Here is a 21,928-nt window from a genome sequence, read left to right on the forward strand (position 1 = left end):
AGCATTTGGAAACTGGATTCTTATTTTACCTCTGCATTTTCTGCCAAGCAAAATGACCTTTGCACTGGAAATGATAGAACAAAAATAGCTAACAAGGAATTGCTATCCAAGGCACAGTAAGAGTCTGGAATTCAAGTTACCTGGCCCAAATGAACCACATCTTTGGATATTTAAAAAATTGGCTGGCTGATATCTGAAAGATTGTTGAGAACAGAAGTGGTATTGCTAGATAGCACAAGGGTAAACACTGCTCCAATTTTCAAAAAAGAAGAGAACAGTTTGCAAACTAAAGGCCAATGAGTATCTTCAGTGAATAACTAGAAAAAGCAGCAATCACAGAAAGCCTGACTACAACAAAAACAGGTCATACTAGACTAAATGTATTTCCTCTTTTGGCTGTTAGTAAGCAAGTAGGTCAGGGGCCCCTAAACAGTCTTCTTACATATTACTCTCTTCATTTATGCCTCTATGGTTCAGTCATTTTAGTCTTTTTCCCTTCACAGTGCTTTTGCCCTGGCTATTCACACACCTAGAATAATGCATTATTTCCTCATCTATGACTCTTAGAATCCCTCTCTTCTTCCAAGGCTTAATTCAAGGACCATCTCCTGAAAGGCCTTTTCCCAGGCGTGAGTACCTTTCCCTTTTATGATTATATCTATTTTGGAGGTAATCAGTTATATGCCTATAAAGGTACACATACTGTTTCATGTATATCTACATGGACGTATTTTCTACATACCATGTTTTTGGTTTTTCTTTGTGTCCCTTAGCACAGTGCCTGACACAGTCAGTGCTTAATTGATGGAATATAATTTAACTAGAGTTTAGCAAAGCATCTGACAAACTGCCTCATATTATTCTTGTAGAAAAGATGGAAAGATGTTGACCAGAAAATAATACAACTAAACTGCAAAGTGGCATAATGGCTGAGCTCAAAGACTAGTCATTAAGTGCTTAATGTTAACTTGGCAAATTTACTGAAGCATCCCAGGGATCTGTGCTTGACCTGGTGCTATTTCACATTTTCAATACTAACTATGCTCATTGTAAGTTGCACAAAGCTCAAGGGATAGCTGACATGATGGAAATATGATTCAGATTTAAAAAGTTAACTCCAGGGTCAGCATATGGAGGAGGTCAAGAATATGGGGAAGGTCAGACAGCAATTTGTCTGAAAAAGATCTGGAAAACTACAAGCTCTCAGCAACATAATAGGGCAGCCCAAAATGCTAATGTGATTTTTTTTTTCCAGCTGTTTTAAGAGGCAAAGTACTGTGTCCTGTTCAAGCTACCTATGCATTATTGTGTTCTATTCTCAGGGCCACATTTAAGAAAGAATGATGGTTGGCTGGTTGTTGTCCTTCATTCTCAAAAAGGACCAAAATGACATCACAATGTTAAGAATCAAGCTACAGTGTGTCTGACTGTGGCTGATCAGACCAATATGAGTTTGAAATCCTCTACTACAGATTGGGCACATTTGGGACGGATTTTCTAAATTTACGCATGCTGCATTTCTCTTTAGCTACTTCAATTCTGCTTTGCTCACAGAACACAGAGCCTTCTTTGTTGTGGTTATATTATGTTTCATGTATATGTATATGTATATATGTAAAAGAGTAAAGGAACTAGGGATATTTAGCCTACAGAAGAAATTTCAGGAGGTATATGAGCATCATGTTCAAGTATCTGAAAGACTTGTTCTCTTTGTAGTCACAGGGCAGAAACATGAGCAGTGGATGAAAGTGGCAAAGAAGCAAATTCAGGCTTAACTTCAGGAAAAACTTGCTTTTACATTTAGAGTTATCCTAAAGCAAAATAGACTTCCTTGAAAAGCCACAGATCCATCACCTCTCCACCCCTTCTCTAGCCTCATTAGAGGCCTTAAAGCACAGGCCAGATGATCCTTTCTTGGGTTAGGGTTTACTTTAAGGTAGGAGAAATGCCCTGTTAAGTTTCTGTGAGCTTTAAAATACCATGCTACCCTCAAAAATATTGCTTGTATCACAAACTTCTGTATATAACTGGTTTATTTCAGCTGCTCTAGCTGTTTTCTGTAGTGTTACTTTTACTTCCTCATTTAGCACTGTCAGGGCTGAGATATTAAAAGTCTTGAGTGTGGTGGCTCATTTCTCACTGTTGGAGAAAATAACTGGTCATAGAAATCTTAATATACCTTTTTTAACTTGTGTTTGTTTTTCTCCCATTTCATCCTGAAATGTCCTTGGGGTAAACTGGTTTAGGTGCATCCCTGGCCAAGTTTTCTTTTAAAACACCCTAGAGGTGATCCTGCTTATCTTATCCCCCTCCTGGGGTGATATTTCACTAAGTTCTACAACGCAGGAACCAACCCTGCCTTGAGCTGACCTCACTCTCATTTATCTTTTGGCTGAAGCATTTCCAGGTACTCTTGGTATCCTTGGGCAACTGATTTGTTTTGATTAAGCTTCCTCAAGAATGGTGATAGCCGGCACTGATATTTGTTTGCATTTTTCAGTGTCAATAATTTGTTTCAATATGTTCAGCTGGAGTTCACTCAAAAGGAGACCCTATCTTCTTGTTTGGATTCTTCTAATTTGGTATTGATTTTGATCTTTGCTCTCTAATGAATAAATGATCCGACTATACAAACAGCTCATTCAGAAATGACTCTCATATTCTTCATATCCCTTAAAGTATAGTTCATTTAATGTTTTCTGTGAGGTTATTTGTTGCTCACCCAATCGATGCTACACTGAACTCTCTTCTTGAAGGAATATTCATGATATTTAGGCATGAAGCTTTCATATACTCTATAAGCTTTTGATGTTTCTCATTTCTTAGTCCTGAACCATGTTTTCCAACTTTTTTTTTTGCAGCTTTTCTTATGTCCTCCTTTACAGAGAACTCACCAAGTATTACAATATACGTTTACTTTATATGGAGAGTATTAAGTTCTTCAGAGAATTCTTTCATGTCCTATTCTCTGAAACAGATGCTGATGCGTAAGATGCAGTTATCTTCCTGGTGGTCTTTTTGCAAATGTCCATCATGAGTACTGTTACTACAGAATGACCAACTATTTCCAGTTTCTTGTTGCCTCTGGATGAATGACAAATCAAACCCTTTAAATCCTTAACAGTCCTCTTCATGCCATTCTTTTATTTATCTCTAATTTCAACTTTATTTCATATCATGATTTCATTTAGACTGTGTTAGAATTTATATAATTCAGTTCCTCCATTAGTATTATCTTATTAGAATTTGTAATGAATGAAGATCTCACATCTTAAAATGTCCCAAAGTTGCTTTTTCTCCCACTTTTGGTCTCTTCCACTCCACAGAATGACATCAACAAAAGTGGTAAGATATAAAGATGGCCAAGTGTAAGAACCATACCACCCACAATAAGTCCCATAAATGGAATACAAACAGCATCAAGAAACTCAAGTTGACCCTAAGGTCCTAAGAAACATGTTTTGCTAAAAAGACTAAATGGGAACTGAAGAAGATGCAGGCCAACAATGTCAAAGCTGTCAGTTCCTGAGTGGAGGTCTTAGCATCAAGGTCCTCAAGAACAAGATCAGGCCCAGGATTGCCAAGACTACAGCCCCCTAAAGCTACTACCTAATATGCCAGCCCCACTACTGCTGCCAAACATCCAGGTCCCAAGATCAAACATGACTATAAGGTTACCACAACCACTGACCCTAAAGTTACCAAGCCCACTAAGTCTTCTGGCACCAATATCACCAAGTCCAATGATTCTAAAGCTCACTAACCTCAAGGTTGTCAAGTTCAATAATCCTAAATCAGCCAAACCAAAGATGCCAGTGCTAAGACCTTTGGGCCCAAGTTTACTACTCACAAAGCCTTCAAAATACATGCTTCAGGACAGGATTTGTTTGAATACTAAGCTATAATTTTCCTCACAGGGCACTATTATTATGTACAAATAAAAAGAAATAGTGAGCCATAAGGGAAAAAAAATTGAGTGTCAAAGGTGCTAATGTTTATTTATATAGTCTAAAAACTATGCTTCTTTATGCCCTCTCTCCCTTTTTTCTTTTTTTTTGCTTTTTGGAGGGCAGTTGGGGTTAACAACTAGTTACACAGCTAGTTTTTTTGTGTGTGGGTATTAAGTGTGTGAGGCTGGAACCAAACTCGGGTCCTCCTGACTCCAGGGATGGCACTTTACTCACTGTGCCACCTAGCCGCCCTCCTCTCTCCCTTTTCTACCACCATCCCTGCAGAAGTCAAACTTAGGGACATTCTGTACTTATGGACTAACCTGGCCAAAGGATTCATCACCAATTGGCCAAGCTTGTATAAATAGGAAAAAATGATATTTTTAATGACTACCTCACAGGACTGATTTTATGGAAGTACTCTGTAAATGTCTATTGTTATAGTCACCTCTAAGGTACCTAACTGATACTGAATGAATATTTGATAAGTTAAAATGAAAGCCAGAACATATTGCCAATTAAAGTAACCCTTAAAACTGTCTAGATTTTAAATGTGTCAACTAAGATCGATTTGGCTTAAGTTCATGTAAATACAAACACAGAAAAACTGAAACTGCATACATCTTATGTTCTCATCAGTTAAATTAAAGAATTGTTAGTCCATGTCTTTTACACCAAGAAAGCACAAACACAACCCAGAAGACCTTAGCTGCTATCTTCAGTAAATTCATATTGTAGTGTACTCTGATTGATATGCTGATGTTCACTGAAGTCTGATTTTCAAAAACTGAAACAAACTGTGATTCTAATTTTGTTTTATATGTGATGAAAATCTGCACGAAGCATTTGCTCTCACCACGAAAGATCACAAGATGAAATGTAAAATATCCAAACCTTATATGAAAAGTCAACATTTAATAAAGTTGGAAAAAAATATTAGATCATATGAGTTAAGGTGAAGAAATCTGAATGGACTTTATTTTATTGTCTTTAGATCTTCATCTCTTTCACTTACAAAATGATCTTGGAATGATCCTTAAGGGAAAAAAGAAATCTTACTTTCTTTTTGGTTCAGCTCAATAGCTAAAACAGAGCTGGGAAAAGTGATTCTGCAAAGTACAAGATTTAATGAAAATTTCCTATTGGGGTTCTAAGGGTTAACTTCTGGAACTCAATTTTATCATCGTCTGTAACTCAGTTTTATCATCGTCTGTAAGATAAGGGGGATTGGATTAGATGCTCTAGAATGGTTCCTATCAGCTCTAAATTCTCTAAATGTATATGCATAGTTAGGAGACAAAGGAAAATGGAACAATTATCAGCTATTGCCAACTAGTTCAACACATCATACATGCTGTAATAATGCATATGCTAAATGAACATTACCTGCTTTTCCACAGCTGCCTTCCCTTCTTCTTTTGTAGTAGATGTGAGAATGTCATTCAAGCACTGCAAGCTAAATTTTTAAAAGGAGCGTGAAATTTTATCCAAATTTAACAGAAAAAGTTGGCTTCTTATATTTAAGGACACTGAGTTTTACATGGAGGAACCATCTTCTAATGTTGCACTGAAAGAGCCCATCCCTTTGTTACTAAATGCGAAGATGATTTAATTTATGTAACTTTTTACTGCAATTTTATAGCTTATCAAAATTGCCATTATTACAAATTTAACTGGCAATATGTTTGAAAGGCTGCTATTTGAGCATATAACTTCCATAATGAATAAATCAATCTATAACTACCCAATATTCATCATGCAATTTTAGTCTCTAGCTTTGTTCAACTATAGTTAAAATCTCAGTATTTGTTGTTTTTCTTTGAAATCTATTTTTATATTTGGGTATATGCATTTTGTACAGTAAGTAGCTATAAATACACAATTGAGCAATTAATATTGATTAGTTTGTATGCTGTTAAAATCATAATGCTATATGGCCTAAGTTTCTCTCAGAATATATATTATCTATTTCAGAATTTAATAAATTAATATGCTAAGTATTATGGTTATAATTTTAAAACAAACAAACAAACAAAAAGCTGGCTTCTTGATAGAGATCTACTACAGCAAGACGATGATCATACCTTGTTAATTCAAGACGATCACAAAGCTTTTCAATCTCTTCCATCATTTTAACACACTCTGCCTCACTGTCTGAAAAATAATTCCAATTCTAGAAAGCACAAACATAATTTTGTTGTGTATATATTGATGCAAATTATTATTGATTTACAAGACCAATTAAATAGCTAAACAGATTTATACATGAATCTTTGAAAATCCTAGCAGTTTAATTTATAGTTTAATAGTTTCTGACCTTCAGTCAAAATCCTAGGGGGATTTGGCCAAGTTCCTCATAGCTATAAAAGTCATCTTTTGTAGGCTATGCATACAGAGTGAATGAGCCTTATAGCTATGATGAGCCAATTTAAGACCCCCCAAAATTGCTCATGGATAAAGAAAAGCAGTGTGTTCCCTGTAACAGAATTTGCCTTCATTAGTTAAGCTGAGTGTGCTATTCAGTCTATTCCTAAGTATAAACATCTACAACCAGAGTTTATAGTTCTGTAAAAGTGTCATCACCTGGCATAATGATAAATATGAGGTGATGGTAAAAAAAAAAAATCAGATTTACTTAATATTTGAAATTAATGAATACCATATCACATACCAATTACATAAGGGCAACTGGAAACTAGTTAATATAATCAAACTTAGGGAGATAATGCTGGATATGCAAATCTAAAATTACAGCTAGGGAAATAGGGAGAAAAGTCTAGATAGGCAAGAGGGATTGAGAGTTATTCAAAAAAATACTCTGAGGGCCTATGAGGTAAAAGGTGGCTATGACAAATCTGTTTCTGTGCTTGTCATGGTGATGGGAATTTGAAGATCTTCCCTGCCCCATTCATAGGCTGAATGTAATCACATAGAGCCTGTAGGTAGGAGGAGTTTGCTGAAAGGGTAGAACAGGAAGGATGGAGCAGAGCTGAGAGGAAGCTGGGAGTCAGAACAGTTAGGACAGAGGGAGAAGAGAGGACACAGGCAAGGAGACAGCTAGGCTTCTGAGTGTTTGTGGAGAGGTTTTGGGGGTGGTGTTGCTCTCTACAGGGTTATTGTGTATAGATTTCTTTGTTGCTATGTTGAACTCGGTTTTCTAGCGTTGGGATATGGCTTTCTGGTGTCTAAATAAATGTTTTGCTATTTGCTATTTCTGGTGTCTGAATAAATGTCTTCTATATGGACAATCTGTTATATTTTGCAATTCAGAATTACACCCTCAAACTCATAGTCACCTGTCAAGTACTGTGAATGTCGCATTGGTGCTACAGTGCTGTTGCATAACTTACCTCCATGCCTGGAATGTAGTCTCCCCTAATTTTTTTTTTGAGGGGGGAAGGCAGGGCAGTTGCGGTTAAGCGACTTGCCCAAGGTCACACAGATAGTAAGTGTTAAGTGTCTGAGGCTGGATTTGAACTCAGGTCCTCCTGACTCCAGGGCCAGTGCTCTGTTCACTGAGCCACCTAGCCGCCCCTCTCCCCTAATCTTTGCCACTTAGAATCCCTAGCTTCAGTCAGGGATAAATCTCAACATACCACTCCCTACTCAGGACCTATCCTGACCTCTCCAGATACCAGTGCTCTCCATGCCCCAAAAGAAATTATTACACATATATTTTATGGATATGTGTCCTACTAGGGAGAGACTGTTTGGTTTTTATTTTTGGATACATTGTGCCTAGCAGATGCCGATGCCCAGCATATAATAAAGCATGTGATAAATGCTTCCTATACAGGGAAGAACATGGATCTGGAGTTAAAACATATTGGTTCAAATCTTGCATTTGACACTAATTCTGTAACCTTGTATAGGTCACTTAACTTCTCTGGGCCTCAGTTTCTTCATCTGTAAAAAGGGGGTTGGACAAGCTGAACCCTTCTGGTTCTAGAACTATGATCCTATTTGATACGTGAAAAGATTTTTTTACTTCACAAGACTGACATACCTTGCATGAAGTTCGAAGTTTTTGCCTTTCCTTTTTAATGGCTTTTTTCTGAATTTCCTTTTCTTTCTTTGCCAATAATGCTTGTTGTCTAACTTCTTCTTCTTCTTTCTCCTTCGCTAATCGAGCTGCTTCTAATTCCGCTTGTCTTTGCTATATTCAGGGTAACAAGAAACTATCATGCATTGAAAATGGAATGTGCTGTTGTTCACTGAACTTAAACAATTAACCTAATCTTTTAATGAATATTTTGATTCAGAAAATAGATGAGATTGAAATCATCTCATTGAAGAACAAAGACTGACCACAGTATGGTTAGAATAATAAATTCCTTCAAGTATGTCCTATTTCAACAGGAATATAATATTAGATTCTAGCTACTATGATATTGAAGATATCAGACGCTGGATGATATTTAAACTATCTGCATCATCCAATATATTCTCAGTAAATGCTTGATAAGTGTTTATACTTAAGATTCCTCTTTTGCTACTAATTATGTAAATTATCTATTAGTAATAACACTTTTAAGTTCCTAGGTTCTATATTTTTAATAGGCTTGTAGACTAAAAAGAATTTTTATCTCATGGTATATTTTTATAAACTCCAGGAGCAAATACAAAATGCTCCGTTTGGTATTCAAAGCCCTTCATAACCTAGCCCCTTCCCCCTCTCCAGTCTTCTTACACATTACTAGCTGACATGTACTCTTTGATCCAGTGACACTGACATACGGACTGTTCCAATAACAAGATACTCCATTTCTCCGACTGTCCCTTGTGCCTGGAATGTTCCTCCCTCCTCCACTCAGACTACTGACCACCCTGGCTTCCATCAAATCCTAACTAAAATCCCACCTTCTACAGGAAGTCTTCCCCAATGCGTCTTAATTCTAGAGCCTTTACTCTGTTAATTATTTCCTATTTATCCTGTCTATAGCCTGTATATATTTATTTGAATGTTGTTTCCCCCATTAGATTGTAAGCTCCTTGAGTGCAGGGATATCTTTTCCTTCTTTTTGTATCTCTAGTACTTAGCACAGTAGCCTAGCACACTGTAGGTATATAATAAATGCTTACTGATTGACTGAATATCAACTTACTTTTTCTTTTGCCTCTTGCTCCTTTCTTTTTGCTTCTACTTTTGCTTTCTTCTCTGCTTCCTTCTTGGCTTTTTCTTCTTCCTTAAATTTTTTTATCCTAGGATCACAGCTATATGCATTGTCTATCAGAAGGAAGAAAATACTGTGAATATTTAGTTCCCCATTTAATTAATTAAATCTTTTGATGAACAATATATTCTTACCAACTAATGTTCGTATTCTGTTCATTTCTTCTTTTTTCCTTTGTGCCCTAGCTGCTCTGTTTTGTTTTTCAATCCACCTCCTCTCATCACGACTGTAAAATAGTAAACATTTGAAAAATGTAGTTATCTTCTAAAGTTCCATTCTTAGAAGCAATGATTTCTAAGGTTAAAATGGTGCAAATTACCATATTTAAAGGAATGGTGCTAATATTAAACTAGTGAAGTCAGATGAAGTCATGGTATAGAGAAATATCCCTCAAAGACATTCACAAAAGTTTGGCTAAGATGTGGCCAGATGTAGTCTGGAATGAACTAGTCTTTACATTGAAGATACACTTCCAGAGACCTACGATGCACACATGTCTACTTTGGAAACCCTTCTGCCCATATATATGGAATGCTTTGAAGGATTATTGTGGTCACTGCATTACAATTGATGTCTATGGAAGAAGGAGATGACGGCTTTGCAGAACTAACTTTCAGCAAGCCAAGACTATAGTTGAGTGGAACTGTAATGCGTGAGTGGTTTCTTCAGTTCAATCTGCATTGAGTACCCAAAGCTCTCCTCTAAGGGAAGTGGGGGAAGAACAGGCCATGCATGCAAAAGAAAAAAATCTGCAAAGATTTTGCCCCTGGATCTTGAGCCCACAAGGAGGTTAGTAGGGTGAAGACTTGTAGGAATTCTTTTATGAGTTCTGCTTCATGCAAATTGCCTATTCATTATCTTTTGACCATTTATTTTTTAGGGAAACTTGTTACAAAGACTTTTTTTGCCCAATTACCTGTTTCCCTTCTAATTTTAACTGCAATGGTTTTGTTTGTGCCAACACTTTTAAATTTCATATAATAAAAACTGTTCATCTTCTGTCATCTTCTCCATATCTTGTTTGGTCATGAACTGTTCCTCTATTCATAGATTTTTTAGGTAATTTCTTCCTTGCTCCTCTAGTGTTGATAATGTTACCCTTTATTTCTTATGTATGCATTTGATGCTTATACCATGAGATGGCGGTTTATACCTATTTTCTGTGACATTTATCTCAACAGCTAAGCAGCAGCTAATGTTTATACAGCACTTACTATGTGATCAGGCACTGTGCTAAGCGCTTTACAATTATCTCATTTGATCCTTACAACAATCCTAGGGAGGCTGGTGCTATTATTATCCCCATCTGACAGATGAGTAAGCAGAGGTTAAGTGACTTGCCCAGAGTCACACAGCTAGTAAGTGTCTGAGGCCACATTTGAATTCACATCTTCCTGACTCCAGACCCAACACTATCCACTGAGTCACTCTAGCTGCCTAAATTGAGGACTGGGTTCAATATTGTATAATACTTAATCTGTTATAATGATCAGCCTCTCTATTTTCTAACCAGTATCAAATAATTTTTATGATTACGACTATCTTGGAGCTTATATAACTTACCACTAGGTCCCCTTCTTTCCTTTTTGTTTTAATTATTTCCCTTGAGAATGTTGACTCTGACCTTTTATTCCCCCACATGAATTTCATTATTTTTCTACCTTTATAAAATAATCATTTCATAGCTTGATTGCTATGGCACTGAATAAGTAAATTAAGTAGCAATATCATTTTGAAAATGTTGTTAAGACCTACCTACGAGCAATTAATATTTCTCCAAATGTTTAGTTCTGTGCTGTTTTTTTTTGCCTTTTTTTTTTGGAGGGGGGAAGGTAGGGCAATTGGGGTTAAGTGACTTGCCCAAGGTCACATGGCTAGTTTTTGTGTTAAGTGTCTGAGGCCAGATTTGAACTCAGGTCCTACAGACTCCAGGACTAGTACTCTGTTCACTGAGCCACCTAGCCGCCCCTCTGTCTTTATTTCTATGAAAAATGTTTTACAGTTCCATTTCCATGTAGTTCCTGTGTGTATTTTGATAGGTAAGCTCCCAAGTATTTCATATATTCTATAGTTATTTTGAATGGAATTTCCTTTTCTATCTCTTCCTGCTAGGTTTTGTTGATAATATACAGTAAGGTTAATAATTTATGTGGCTTTGTTTTAATATCCTGAAACTCTACTGTATATATTGTTTCAATTAAATTTTAGCTGTTTTGTTAGGTTTTTCTAGATACTCAAACCATCACACCATGTGCAAAAGCTGATAGTTTTGTTTCCACTTTTTTTATTCCCATTTTTATTCCCTCTATTTTTTTTCATATCTTATTGCTACCGACTCAGATATAATCAAGTTATCTTTGGATCTTGTTATTATGATCCGTTTTTTTCCTGGTGTTTGGTTCAGTTCTGTGCTGAAAGAACTTTAGGTGGTAAGAACCTTTGAAAAAAATTGTGGATGATAGAGAAGACCTAATTGCATAGGGGACTCTATCCACAGCGTCATTACAACTTAAAAAAAAACAAAACCCCTAAACTCAACATTGATGATTGCCTCTGGGGCAAGAACTTTGTAGGGGTTCTTTATACTTTACTGCCTCCAAGGACCAAAGACCATTCCCTCTGGAACTCTTGCCCTGGCTCCACTGTCCTGATTGGCAAGTATATCATGTCACTCACTCTATCTGGTCACTTGCCAGTTCCAGCCATGCTTCACTTTACTACCCACCCAATCATCTCACCACCCACCTGGATGCCATATACAGTATCTGCTATACCTGTTTTCTTTAATCCTCTTTTTCTAGTTTTGGAACCATAATAATACTGACATTGCTACTGGAAAGTATGTACCAATCTCTATTTACATATGGTTCTACTCACCATCCCTTACTTTCCCAACCAAAATACTCCTCTCTGGTCACCACTCCCCTTTACATGTTTGTTATCTCTCTCATTAGAACGTAAGCTCCTTGAGAACAGAATGTTTCCCATTCGGAGTAAATTTATATGGTGAATGGTAAGTGGTTTTTTTTGTTGATGTTGTTGAGTCTTTTTCTCAGTCATGTCCAACTCTTCTTGACCCCATCTGGGGTTTTCTTGGCAAAGATATTGGAAGTGGTTTGCCCTTTCCTTCTCCAACTCATTAAGGGTCTGGGCTAAGATTTTAACTCAGGAAGACCAGACTTTTTAGCATTATTTTTAGTTTAGCATTCTATCCCTACTAAGATTCTCAGTTGGTAAGTGGCACAGAGTTCTTAACTGCTATTAATGTTATAGGACCTCAGAAGGCACACTGATTTTATTAAAGACAGTAGCTGACTATAAGGAAAATTCCTATGTAAGGATGTTGGCACTGTCCTGCTACCAATGGTATACTAAGACTTCCATGCACCAGGGACATTTACCCTTAGCTCTGGATTTACGGTTTTTACTTCCTAATTGGGATATATTCTTTTTCATACACATCAGTACCTTCTACCCATTAAGTCCATGTGATATCATTTGGAAACATCTAAATAGAGCTTAAAGGTATAGAAGTGTGCCACTACATCATAAATAAAGCTGTCACTACTATCTAGTAGTCATATTAACTCATAAAGATTTCCTCACTGTGAAACAAGCCTCAAGAATAGTTTTCAAGATAACCACAATTAAATACATCCTCCCATTTTCAAAAAAATGGGCTAAACCACTTTACTTGTTAATGACTTTACTTACCATTCTGCTTTTTCTTTTTCTTCTTCATCTAAATAAGAAAATTCTCTCCAAGAATCAAAGTTATACCTGAAATAGAAAATTGATAAACATAAAATCATAGCTATAAATAATTTCAAGTTTTTAAGCTGTTATGTGCATAATGATATATACTTTAGTAAAAAGATAAAAAGTAAATAAGTACTTAATAACTGATTGTTGAATGATTAATTAATACAAAGACTTCATGCCCATGCTTCTTAGAATTCACGTGAGATTAACAAAAACAAAGTTTCCTGTCGTATAAAATTCACCCAATTTTTACTTTTGTGTATGAATTAGTATAAATAAAAATCAATAAATTATTAATGAAAAATCAATAACCTTATCCTTGATTAGATGGGAACACAGACACGAGAATCTCTTTTTATCTATTCAATTTGTATTGACCAATACAAGTTAATGCAAAATTCAATTACTTTCATCATAGTGCTTTTAGCTTTTAATAACTAGAGACCTTGAACCAACAGGAAATGGATTGAAATAATTTGTTCAGAAAAGGTTAAACAACTGAAAGAGAAAACAACTTCAAGCGAAAAACTTTCAATAAATTCTAAGCAGTGGGCTTTGGTAAGTTTATGAAGAAAGTTTCTTCAAATCAGTCTCCTCAATCAATATGTGTTTAATTACAATCCTTTTAATATGGCAACACTATATAAATAAGTGTATTAGCTTACCAAAAAGAATAAAATGCATCTACATCTTCGAATGATGAATTCATGTCACCAAGTTTAGGAACATTTTTCTTATTTGACCATCTGAAATATTAAAATAAAAAGCAAAACCAGTCAAAAAATTTGGTATGAAATTTAAATGAATGTCATAATCTGTAACAGGCAATTTTTTTAACCATTTATGCCTAATAGGATGTATCTTTAACACATAATGTGAGCAGTTGGTTTGATATCTTCCCTTACTGTTTTTATAAGACTTGCTAAAAAGCAATGATACTAACGGCCTTTTATAAAAGTAGAGTATAGGTCCCTACCTGGTTGTGAAGTCACAAAGTGAAAGCCTAGTTAGTGGTGAACATCAAGAAGTAATGGTACAAGTACAGATGGAGAAATCAGAATAATGATGTTTATAGTTCTTTGGCTACCCTCTCCAAAACACGGGGAAGAAGGAAGCAGGTTCTTCTCCCAAACATTTAATCACTTGCTAATGATACACCAAAAGAGGCAATATGGTGAACTGAGAAGAATACTGGATCTAGAGATCCAAGGCCTGGCTTCAAATCCATCCTATTGTTTACTCCATGGGTGACTTAAGCAAATTACAATCCCTTATAGCTTCAATTTCTTCTTTTGTAAAGTGAGTGGGTTTGGAAGAGATAAACTATTTAGTCCATTTAGTTTTAAACTAATGATCTTATGATGAAGACATTTATATGGCAAGCCTAATGTCTAGTTTAACTTTTTTTTTTAAGAATACTCTGTGTCACAGTGAAAATAATAGCTAGTTGATATAGAAATAGAGCTTAGAAGTTATGAAAATCATCTGGAGGTTAGTTAGACAAGTAGACTGAGAGACTAGAAAACCCACCTGAGAGCCCAGATTTAGAAAAATAAAAATTCTCCTTCTCTCACACCGTTTGAAAGATTTTGACTTACAACTAGAATAAATGCACAAGGTAGTCTCTGAACTAGGTCTCTGCATCTATTAAAGAACTGGTAGTATGTTCCTGGAGTGGAAAAATGATTGTTACCTATATAAAATAACTGTTACACAAAAAATATACTATATACTTTCATTACCTGGTTGTTGAGTCCTGAAAGGACACAAATGGTGATTCTAGGTGCCTTAGGTGAGGAGTAAGAGGTAGGGAGATAGAGTGCACATAAAGCCACATAAAATAATAACTCTCAAGGGCAGAAAGATTGAACCATAACAAGGGAAGATTCTATGAGGTTTCACAGTAGCTAAAAAAAGTGGACTCAATGAAAGTTTAAAAAATGGCAAAGGTATAAAAAAATCTTAAAGGTAAACCCACCCTTATCCAGAGAAGCCTTATGGCAATCAGTTGCTCAGAGAAGAGAACAATTGTTTTTCTCAACTAATACTGGGCAAAAGGGAGAAAAAGTACTAATCAGCAAAAGAATACAATGGTAGGAAAAAAGATAAAGAAATGAAGTTACAAGGAAATAATGTATTGACATCAGACATTCATTATCATAGTATGCAAGGCACTGTGAAGGTAAGGAAAATAAGATAAGTTTTAGAATGTGTCAAAATAGTGCTATTGTTTTAGGAAATGAAACAGTGGAGAAAACTGAGCCTGCTAGATCCTTTTACAAGGGAAGAAGAGATAAATATTCTTTTTCTTCTTCCTTGTGCAAAAAGAGGAAGTGAAATCATTTTCCAGGAGAAAAAGGAGAAAATATTGAAGACCTCTATATGCATGCAACAGGACTTAAGTTCAAAAGGTGATGCCGTAGCTCACCTGGAATTCCTTTCAAACACTGGTGAAAACACTTCAAAGAAATTGTCCTTTGCTTCATTTTTAGAAGGAACTGAGTTATCAAAAGTAGGATCTATACTGTTAAATGCTCGTCTTTTCACGGGGTCAGACAACATTTCATAAGCTGAGGAAAAAAAGTTACAGGGTCACAAAACATCACCAGATATGACCTGAGTCTACATGTTTCTATGAAAAAATGCTTACTTTACTGATGTCATTCAAATTAAAGTAGATTCTTATTTTCATAGTATAGTAATGAATTGTTGCCTTCTGCTGTAAAAATGATTAAGCAATGGTTTAAATACCCATTTATTAAGCAATAGTTTAAGTCTTGGGCAGGGGTAGCAAGTAAGGACTCCTACAATACAGGAATGAAAGAATATAGGGATGACAGGAGTCAATGTGCATCTAAGACTTTTCATTTTGGTCCTAAAAACGTGTTAACTTCATTTTAAATCACACACTTTTTAAGATTAAGGACTATATGGAAATGGTGATTACTATTTTGGAAAAAATATGTTCTTATTTTCCTTAATAAATGTATAAATACTCCTATATTTAATATAAAGTTTCTTTCACATAAGAGTGTATCCAATTATGGGTTATGCAATGCATTAGAATACAGAATCAACTTCTTACTGTAGTAAAACTAGCCTTGAAAAGTATTTATTTTTCCCTTTGACTTAGTTCAGGTGGTACCACAATGTCATATATTAATTAAGACTATCACTTGAAATGGAACACAAAACTGGTGGGTCATAATTGTCATCATAAAAGAGAAAACAACTAAATCAACTGCTATTATTAGAAATAATTCTATTTAATTGAAAATGGTTTGTTAATGTTGCCACACAGTGAAGTGAAATATAGTGCTTAAGATATTAATATTAGCCTACAAAAAGATCTACATTAATCTATTAAACACTAGAAATTCCTACCACTGAAAGTATTTTCTTACCTTTAGTTATGCAAGTAAAGTAGTCATTTTCCCCTTCTGCTATTGGTTCACCTGCTGCTTTTCGTTTGTCTGGATGATGTTTCAAAACCATCGCTTTATCTACCAAATGAGTCAGGTTTGGATAAATTCTGTCACTTAATGTTTTGTATTTGAAAATAAAAACAAGTTAAAATGATTCATTTCTGGAATCTTAAGGATAATTTTGAATGTTATGACAAATAGTTGGTCATGGAGCAGATTCTCCCCCCCCCCCCATTTAAATGTTAAGGCAAAGATGCCTTGTTCTTGGTCCTCTTATGAATCCTGTCAGCTCATCAACAATAAATCTTCCTTATCCCACTGCCACTTCCTAACAGTAAGGGAATGACCCAAAATGTAGGAGCTGAAAAAAGAAAAGGGTTCATTCCCCTCCATTTAAACTGCAAACTAAAATCTTCTTGGATGATTTACCATTAGAAGTTAGACAATTTGAATTACCAAAGACTTTGTATCAATAAAAATAAAAATTCTACATCTCTCTAACCAAAATGATACCGTACTTAGGGGCCAGAGAACCTGGGTTTCAATCCTGCCCCTAACATGTATTAGCTGTGCAAACATGAGCGGGTCATCAATTTCTCAAATGCTCATTTTCCTTATCTGAAAGGGACAATATTTACACTATTTACTTCACAGGGCTTTTCTGAAGAAATGTGATTTGCAAACATTAAAGAACCACATAAATGTTAGTTACTATTAATATTTTAAAATAATCTGAATAAGGAAAAATTCAGCTATCTACCAAAATCCTTTTTTTGGGGGACTAAATCTGAGATTTCACTAGTATAAGGAATTCCCAGAGAGGAAACTTCTTTGATTAAAGCAGACCAGTAACTGTTCTATTGCCAAGATCCTTAATGCTAATATAACTTTTGCATTATAAACATATTTGTATATGTATAAAGTGGACAATCAAGTTTATAAATAAACAAGGTTTTTAAAGTAATCTTTTTTAATATGCTTTAACAAAAAAGTTGAAAATTATTTCTGCACATATTGTAACTAATATTTGTTTTTAATTCTTCATTGTATGTGGACAAGGGACTGGACTTGGGATTTCACTGTAACTCTCAGATGAGGAAACTTCCTCTAACCCAAGAGGGTTAGGGCATCTTCAACTTGTTGGCAGAGAGCCTTACTAAAGAACTGAGAGATTAAATGGCATTCAGGTTTAGATAGTCCTAAAGTGTCAGAGGTGGAGCTTAGAGCCATATCTTCCTGGCAATTAATCTGATTCTCTAGTCACTGTTTCTTCTCATCCAAGCAGTTAATTAGTCATAATGTCATTTTAATATTATGTTTGTACTTAGAAAAGAAACAAAGATGCCTTATTCTTGGTCCTCCTATGAATCCTTTCAGCTCATCAACTACAAATCTTCCTTATCCCACTGCCACTTCCTAACAGTAAGAGAATGGCCCAAAATGTAGCAGCTGAAAAAAGAAAAGGGTTCAAAATATGGTGTTCTATGAGTAAAACACTCTTCTCACTTTCTAGTACTATACTTTAATAGAGTAACAGTTTTATGTTTACTTTTCTACATCCAGATGTTCCTTTCATAGGATTTCAACTACTACCTCAAAACTCAAAATCTGAATAGTTGTAATCTAACAGCAGTAATGTGTGGCTTATATGTCTTTGTTCTAATAAATTATATGACAAACTGGTTAATATCTATTACCAGATGAATTTCATGTTGTGAATTCATGGAATAAGATGAACAGGCAGACCTAAAACTGGTGAGAGCAGCATTTATAAAGATCCTTCCAATGTTACCATCTCCACACTGATCTCAAAAATAGCAATGCAGAGAGGCAGCAATGAAAGTAAAGTTTAGAAAAAAGTGCTTATCATTATAAAGTATAACACAAGTAGAGTCACAATATCGTTATGTTCATAATTCAAACTTTTAAAACCCAAGTTGATCTTGGATTAGATATTTCCACAAAGATATTGCAACTGACATATTTTAAAAGTGACAGAAGTCACAGTACCTACAGTTAGCTATACCAACTACTTAGTCTAGAACAATGCTTCTCAGTACAAGGGCTGAGGACACAGGAGTTTGAAAGCTATTCCCCTTATACTTTCTTTTCTGAGACCACCACGCAGACTCCGTTCAGTCTATCCCTTTGATTCCAACCCTTTCTTTACCTGACTAGTACATAGTCTAGCCCTGACTTTTTACTTCCTAACATGGAATAAGCTCATCCATTCATCAATACATCCCTCCAACTATTTACTGAACATCTATTAAGCAAAAGATACTGTGCCAAGGACTGTGAAGGATATAAAGACACAAAGAAATAATAGCTTGTGTCCTCAAAGAAGTTATAATCTAGTAGGTGAAAAATGATATATATATATACACAGAAATAATTATAAGGATTTGAGAAATGTAATAAAACAGGCACCAATAAATTGATACAAGATTTTGGAGGAAGGAAATACTCCATTTGGGGGATTTAGAAAAACCTTTATAAAAGAGGTGATAACATATTTAAGCAATCTTTAAAGATGAACAAAAATCTGAATGGTAAAGATGAGGTACAAATATAGTGGATGGGAAGAGGAAGAGCTTAAGTCAAGAAGGGCAAGTAATACGGTTTGGCTGAAGTTACAGGTTACACACACACACACACACACATATGCACGCTCTGTCACTAGGAGGTCACACTATAAGGTACCCTGGGTCAAATTACAAAGGGCTTTGAATGTTACACTAAAGAATCCAGCCTTTATCTGATAGGCAATGGGGAGAAACTGAAGGTCTCTGAGCAACAATTAGCATGATTAGAGCAGTGCCTTAGAGATGGATCTGACATTGCTATGTAAAGAGAGGAAACACTAGAGACACAAAAACTAGTTAGGGGTTTAATGTAATATTCTAAGCAAGAGATAATTAGGGGGTGGCCAGGTGGCTCAGTGAGTAAGAGCACCGGCCCCAGCGCCAGGAGACCTGGGATCAGTTCCGGCGTCAGACACAGCACCCACACAAAAATAACTGGCCGTGTAACCTTGAGCAAGTTACTTAACCCCGATTGCTTTAAAAAAAAAAAGAGAGAGATAATTAGGTACTGAACTAGTATGGCAGCCCTGGGAATGATTTATGTGGAATTTTGGTATTAGATTTTATAGAACTTGATGAATAAATGTGGAACATGAAAAAACCAAGATTGTGGAACCATTAGGGGAGTCAGAAAAAGGAACAGATTGTAAGGGCATTATAAAGTTTAGATTTTGCACATGACAAGTTTGAGATAGTAATGGGAAATCCAGATGTCCAAACAATTAGAAATGTAAGTGTGGGACTAGAGAAAAGATGGGCTAGAGATATAGCAACTGAAATCGTGGAAGACAGATGGCCAAGGCTGAGAATGTTGAGAAAGAAGAATGTTGAGGACAGAATCTTACAGAATAGAAACAAGAAAAGCCAGGGAAAATAAGCAGAGGCGGGAAGAGAGGTAAGAGAATGCAGTTTCACAGAAGCCAAGAGAAGAGAAAATATTAACTAGGAAAGTATATCAACACTGTCAAATGTCGCTAAGATATTGAGTTAAAGGACTAAGAAAAGGATGATGATTAGCTCTCATTGGTAATCTTATATTTTTTTGTACATGGGTCTGACTATCCCTGTGTGTGGCTAAGGTAGAATGAAAGTGTAAGTCATAAGAGTTGAGAGGACCCCTGTCCTGGCCTTACTTTCCATCCTTTTCAGCTGACTATATAACCAGTTCAACTATATGCTATCTGCTACCCTTGAAACTCTTTCCCCCTGTCCCACTGCAGCTCATGTCTTGGCAAACCCTATCCCTACCTTCTCTGCTCCTACTCAGTAAGGTTGAACGCCCATGGAGAAAGGGACAGAACTGTGAAGACTGAGTCCAGCACAAATTTGTTATCTAAACTGGGCACTAATTTAGCAATCACTTTATTCTTCCCTGATTGACTACCATTGACTCCTCATAATGGCTGGCCTAAAACTTCTCCAGCCTCCTATACTGCTTTCCCTACTATATTTCAGGAGAGGGACTTGCCTCCAATTTTGGCAAGAGGCCTTCTGTTCTAAGTTCCTTCTTTCTGTTTTTCTGCAAGTCAAAATTTCTCCTTATTCACCTTTATCCTCTCCCTTTTCTGTCCCAATCTCTAACAGAGACTTGGCTCTCCTTCCCAAGACCAACCTCATTTAAACCTCTCTACCATTTACTACCACCCTTCTTATCACTTAGATTTCAGTCAGTCATCTTTGACTCCTCTCTTCCCCTCACACTCTCATATCCAATCTTGCCAATTTTCTTTCAATAGATTCTACTTCTACAAGATCTCTTGTGTCCATCTCCTCTTCTCAACTCACATGACCACTACCCCTATGTAGGATCTTATCATCTGTCATCTGAACTTCCACAATAGCCCCTGTCAAATCCATCTTATACATAGCTCCCAAAATAATCTTCTTAAAGCACAAGTATGATTATGTCTCTCCCTTGCTTGAGAATTTTCAGCAGCTCCCTATTTCCTCTAGGATAAAAGAGAAACTCATTAGTACATTTAAAGCCGTGCACAATCTGGTTCCACCCTACCTTTCCAGATTTACTGAATTTATGATGCTCCTTGTCACACCTGGGCCCACTTGCTTTTCCCAGAACTCAGCATTACTTCTTCATGTTTTTGCCCAACTATCTGCCATCCACAGAATATACTCCCTCTTCTCCTCTATTTCTTAAGCCTCTTTTGCTTCCTTCAAAGCTCAGCTCAAGTACAATCCCATAAAGGAAGCCTTTCGCTGTGAACTACTGGCTGCTAGAGCTCTTTCCCTTAGTATTCAATTGTATTTACTTATTTGTTTGATGTTGTAGCTCCTAGTACAATGTAAGATTTTTTTAGGGCAGGCACTGTACATCATTTCTGTCTTTGTATTCCTAGTGCCTAGCATAAAAATCTGCTAAACTCAAGTGGAAATTTATCATCATAAATCTCAGCTCCTCTTACCCAGATTATAAAATTTCCAAAATAATATATGATAAAATCCTCCCAAGCTGAAGTATGAATTTCTAGTCATTTTCTTCACCTACTATAGTGTTATAATTGGCTGAATTGAGCTCTTATTAATTTTTTTGGAAGAGAGATTATGGTGAAGTCATAAGATATAGGGAATAGTAAGAGGCGTGTATTTAATATAGGAGGAAAGTAACATGTTTAAATGTGGTTAAAGCAACTGAAGCCTGAACTCCAGTTGGTGGAAATTTCTGCATAGTTCTCCTAACCATATCATTTAAAATATAATGAAGCTTTAGCAAAAATAACTCTTTATAACTAAAAAAAAGATAGGGCAATTTCAAGAATAATGTGGCCTGAGTCTGGAGCAAAGCAGTAACAACCTAAGAGCACAATTACTGTTCAATCCTTCAGTCACGTCTGACTCTTCATGAGCCCATATGGGGTTTTTTTGGCAAAGATACTGGAATACTTTGCAATGGTAAACTTTCTCCAGTGAATTAAGACAAACAAAGGTTAAGTGACTTGCCCAGGGTCACACAGATAATGTCCAAGATCATTGAACTCAGGTCTTCCTGAAGCCATGTCAGCATTCTATCCATTGAG

General features: G+C 35.9%; 1 protein-coding gene across 1 annotated transcript in view; it reads right to left on the reverse strand.

Moving 5' to 3' along the window:
- The window catches only part of LOC138176048 (dnaJ homolog subfamily C member 2), a 33,346-nt gene that overhangs the window by 6,998 nt on the left and 4,420 nt on the right, over nucleotides 1–21,928 (reverse strand). The window contains exons 4-12 of the mRNA XM_069106789.1: nucleotides 16,291–16,389; nucleotides 15,315–15,456; nucleotides 13,552–13,632; nucleotides 12,839–12,904; nucleotides 9,259–9,350; nucleotides 9,056–9,177; nucleotides 7,957–8,106; nucleotides 6,035–6,123; nucleotides 5,337–5,406 (exon numbers count right to left, since the gene is read on the reverse strand). Of these exons, the coding sequence (XP_068962890.1) occupies nucleotides 5,337–5,406; nucleotides 6,035–6,123; nucleotides 7,957–8,106; nucleotides 9,056–9,177; nucleotides 9,259–9,350; nucleotides 12,839–12,904; nucleotides 13,552–13,632; nucleotides 15,315–15,456; nucleotides 16,291–16,389 (911 nt within the window). The remainder of the gene's footprint in view (nucleotides 1–5,336; nucleotides 5,407–6,034; nucleotides 6,124–7,956; nucleotides 8,107–9,055; nucleotides 9,178–9,258; nucleotides 9,351–12,838; nucleotides 12,905–13,551; nucleotides 13,633–15,314; nucleotides 15,457–16,290; nucleotides 16,390–21,928) is intronic.

The sequence above is a fragment of the Petaurus breviceps genome, unplaced genomic scaffold (genome assembly GCF_028583685.1).
Source record: "Petaurus breviceps papuanus isolate PSGF00001 unplaced genomic scaffold, PetGlider_PUasm1.0 80, whole genome shotgun sequence".
NCBI classification, from domain to species: domain Eukaryota; kingdom Metazoa; phylum Chordata; class Mammalia; order Diprotodontia; family Petauridae; genus Petaurus; species Petaurus breviceps.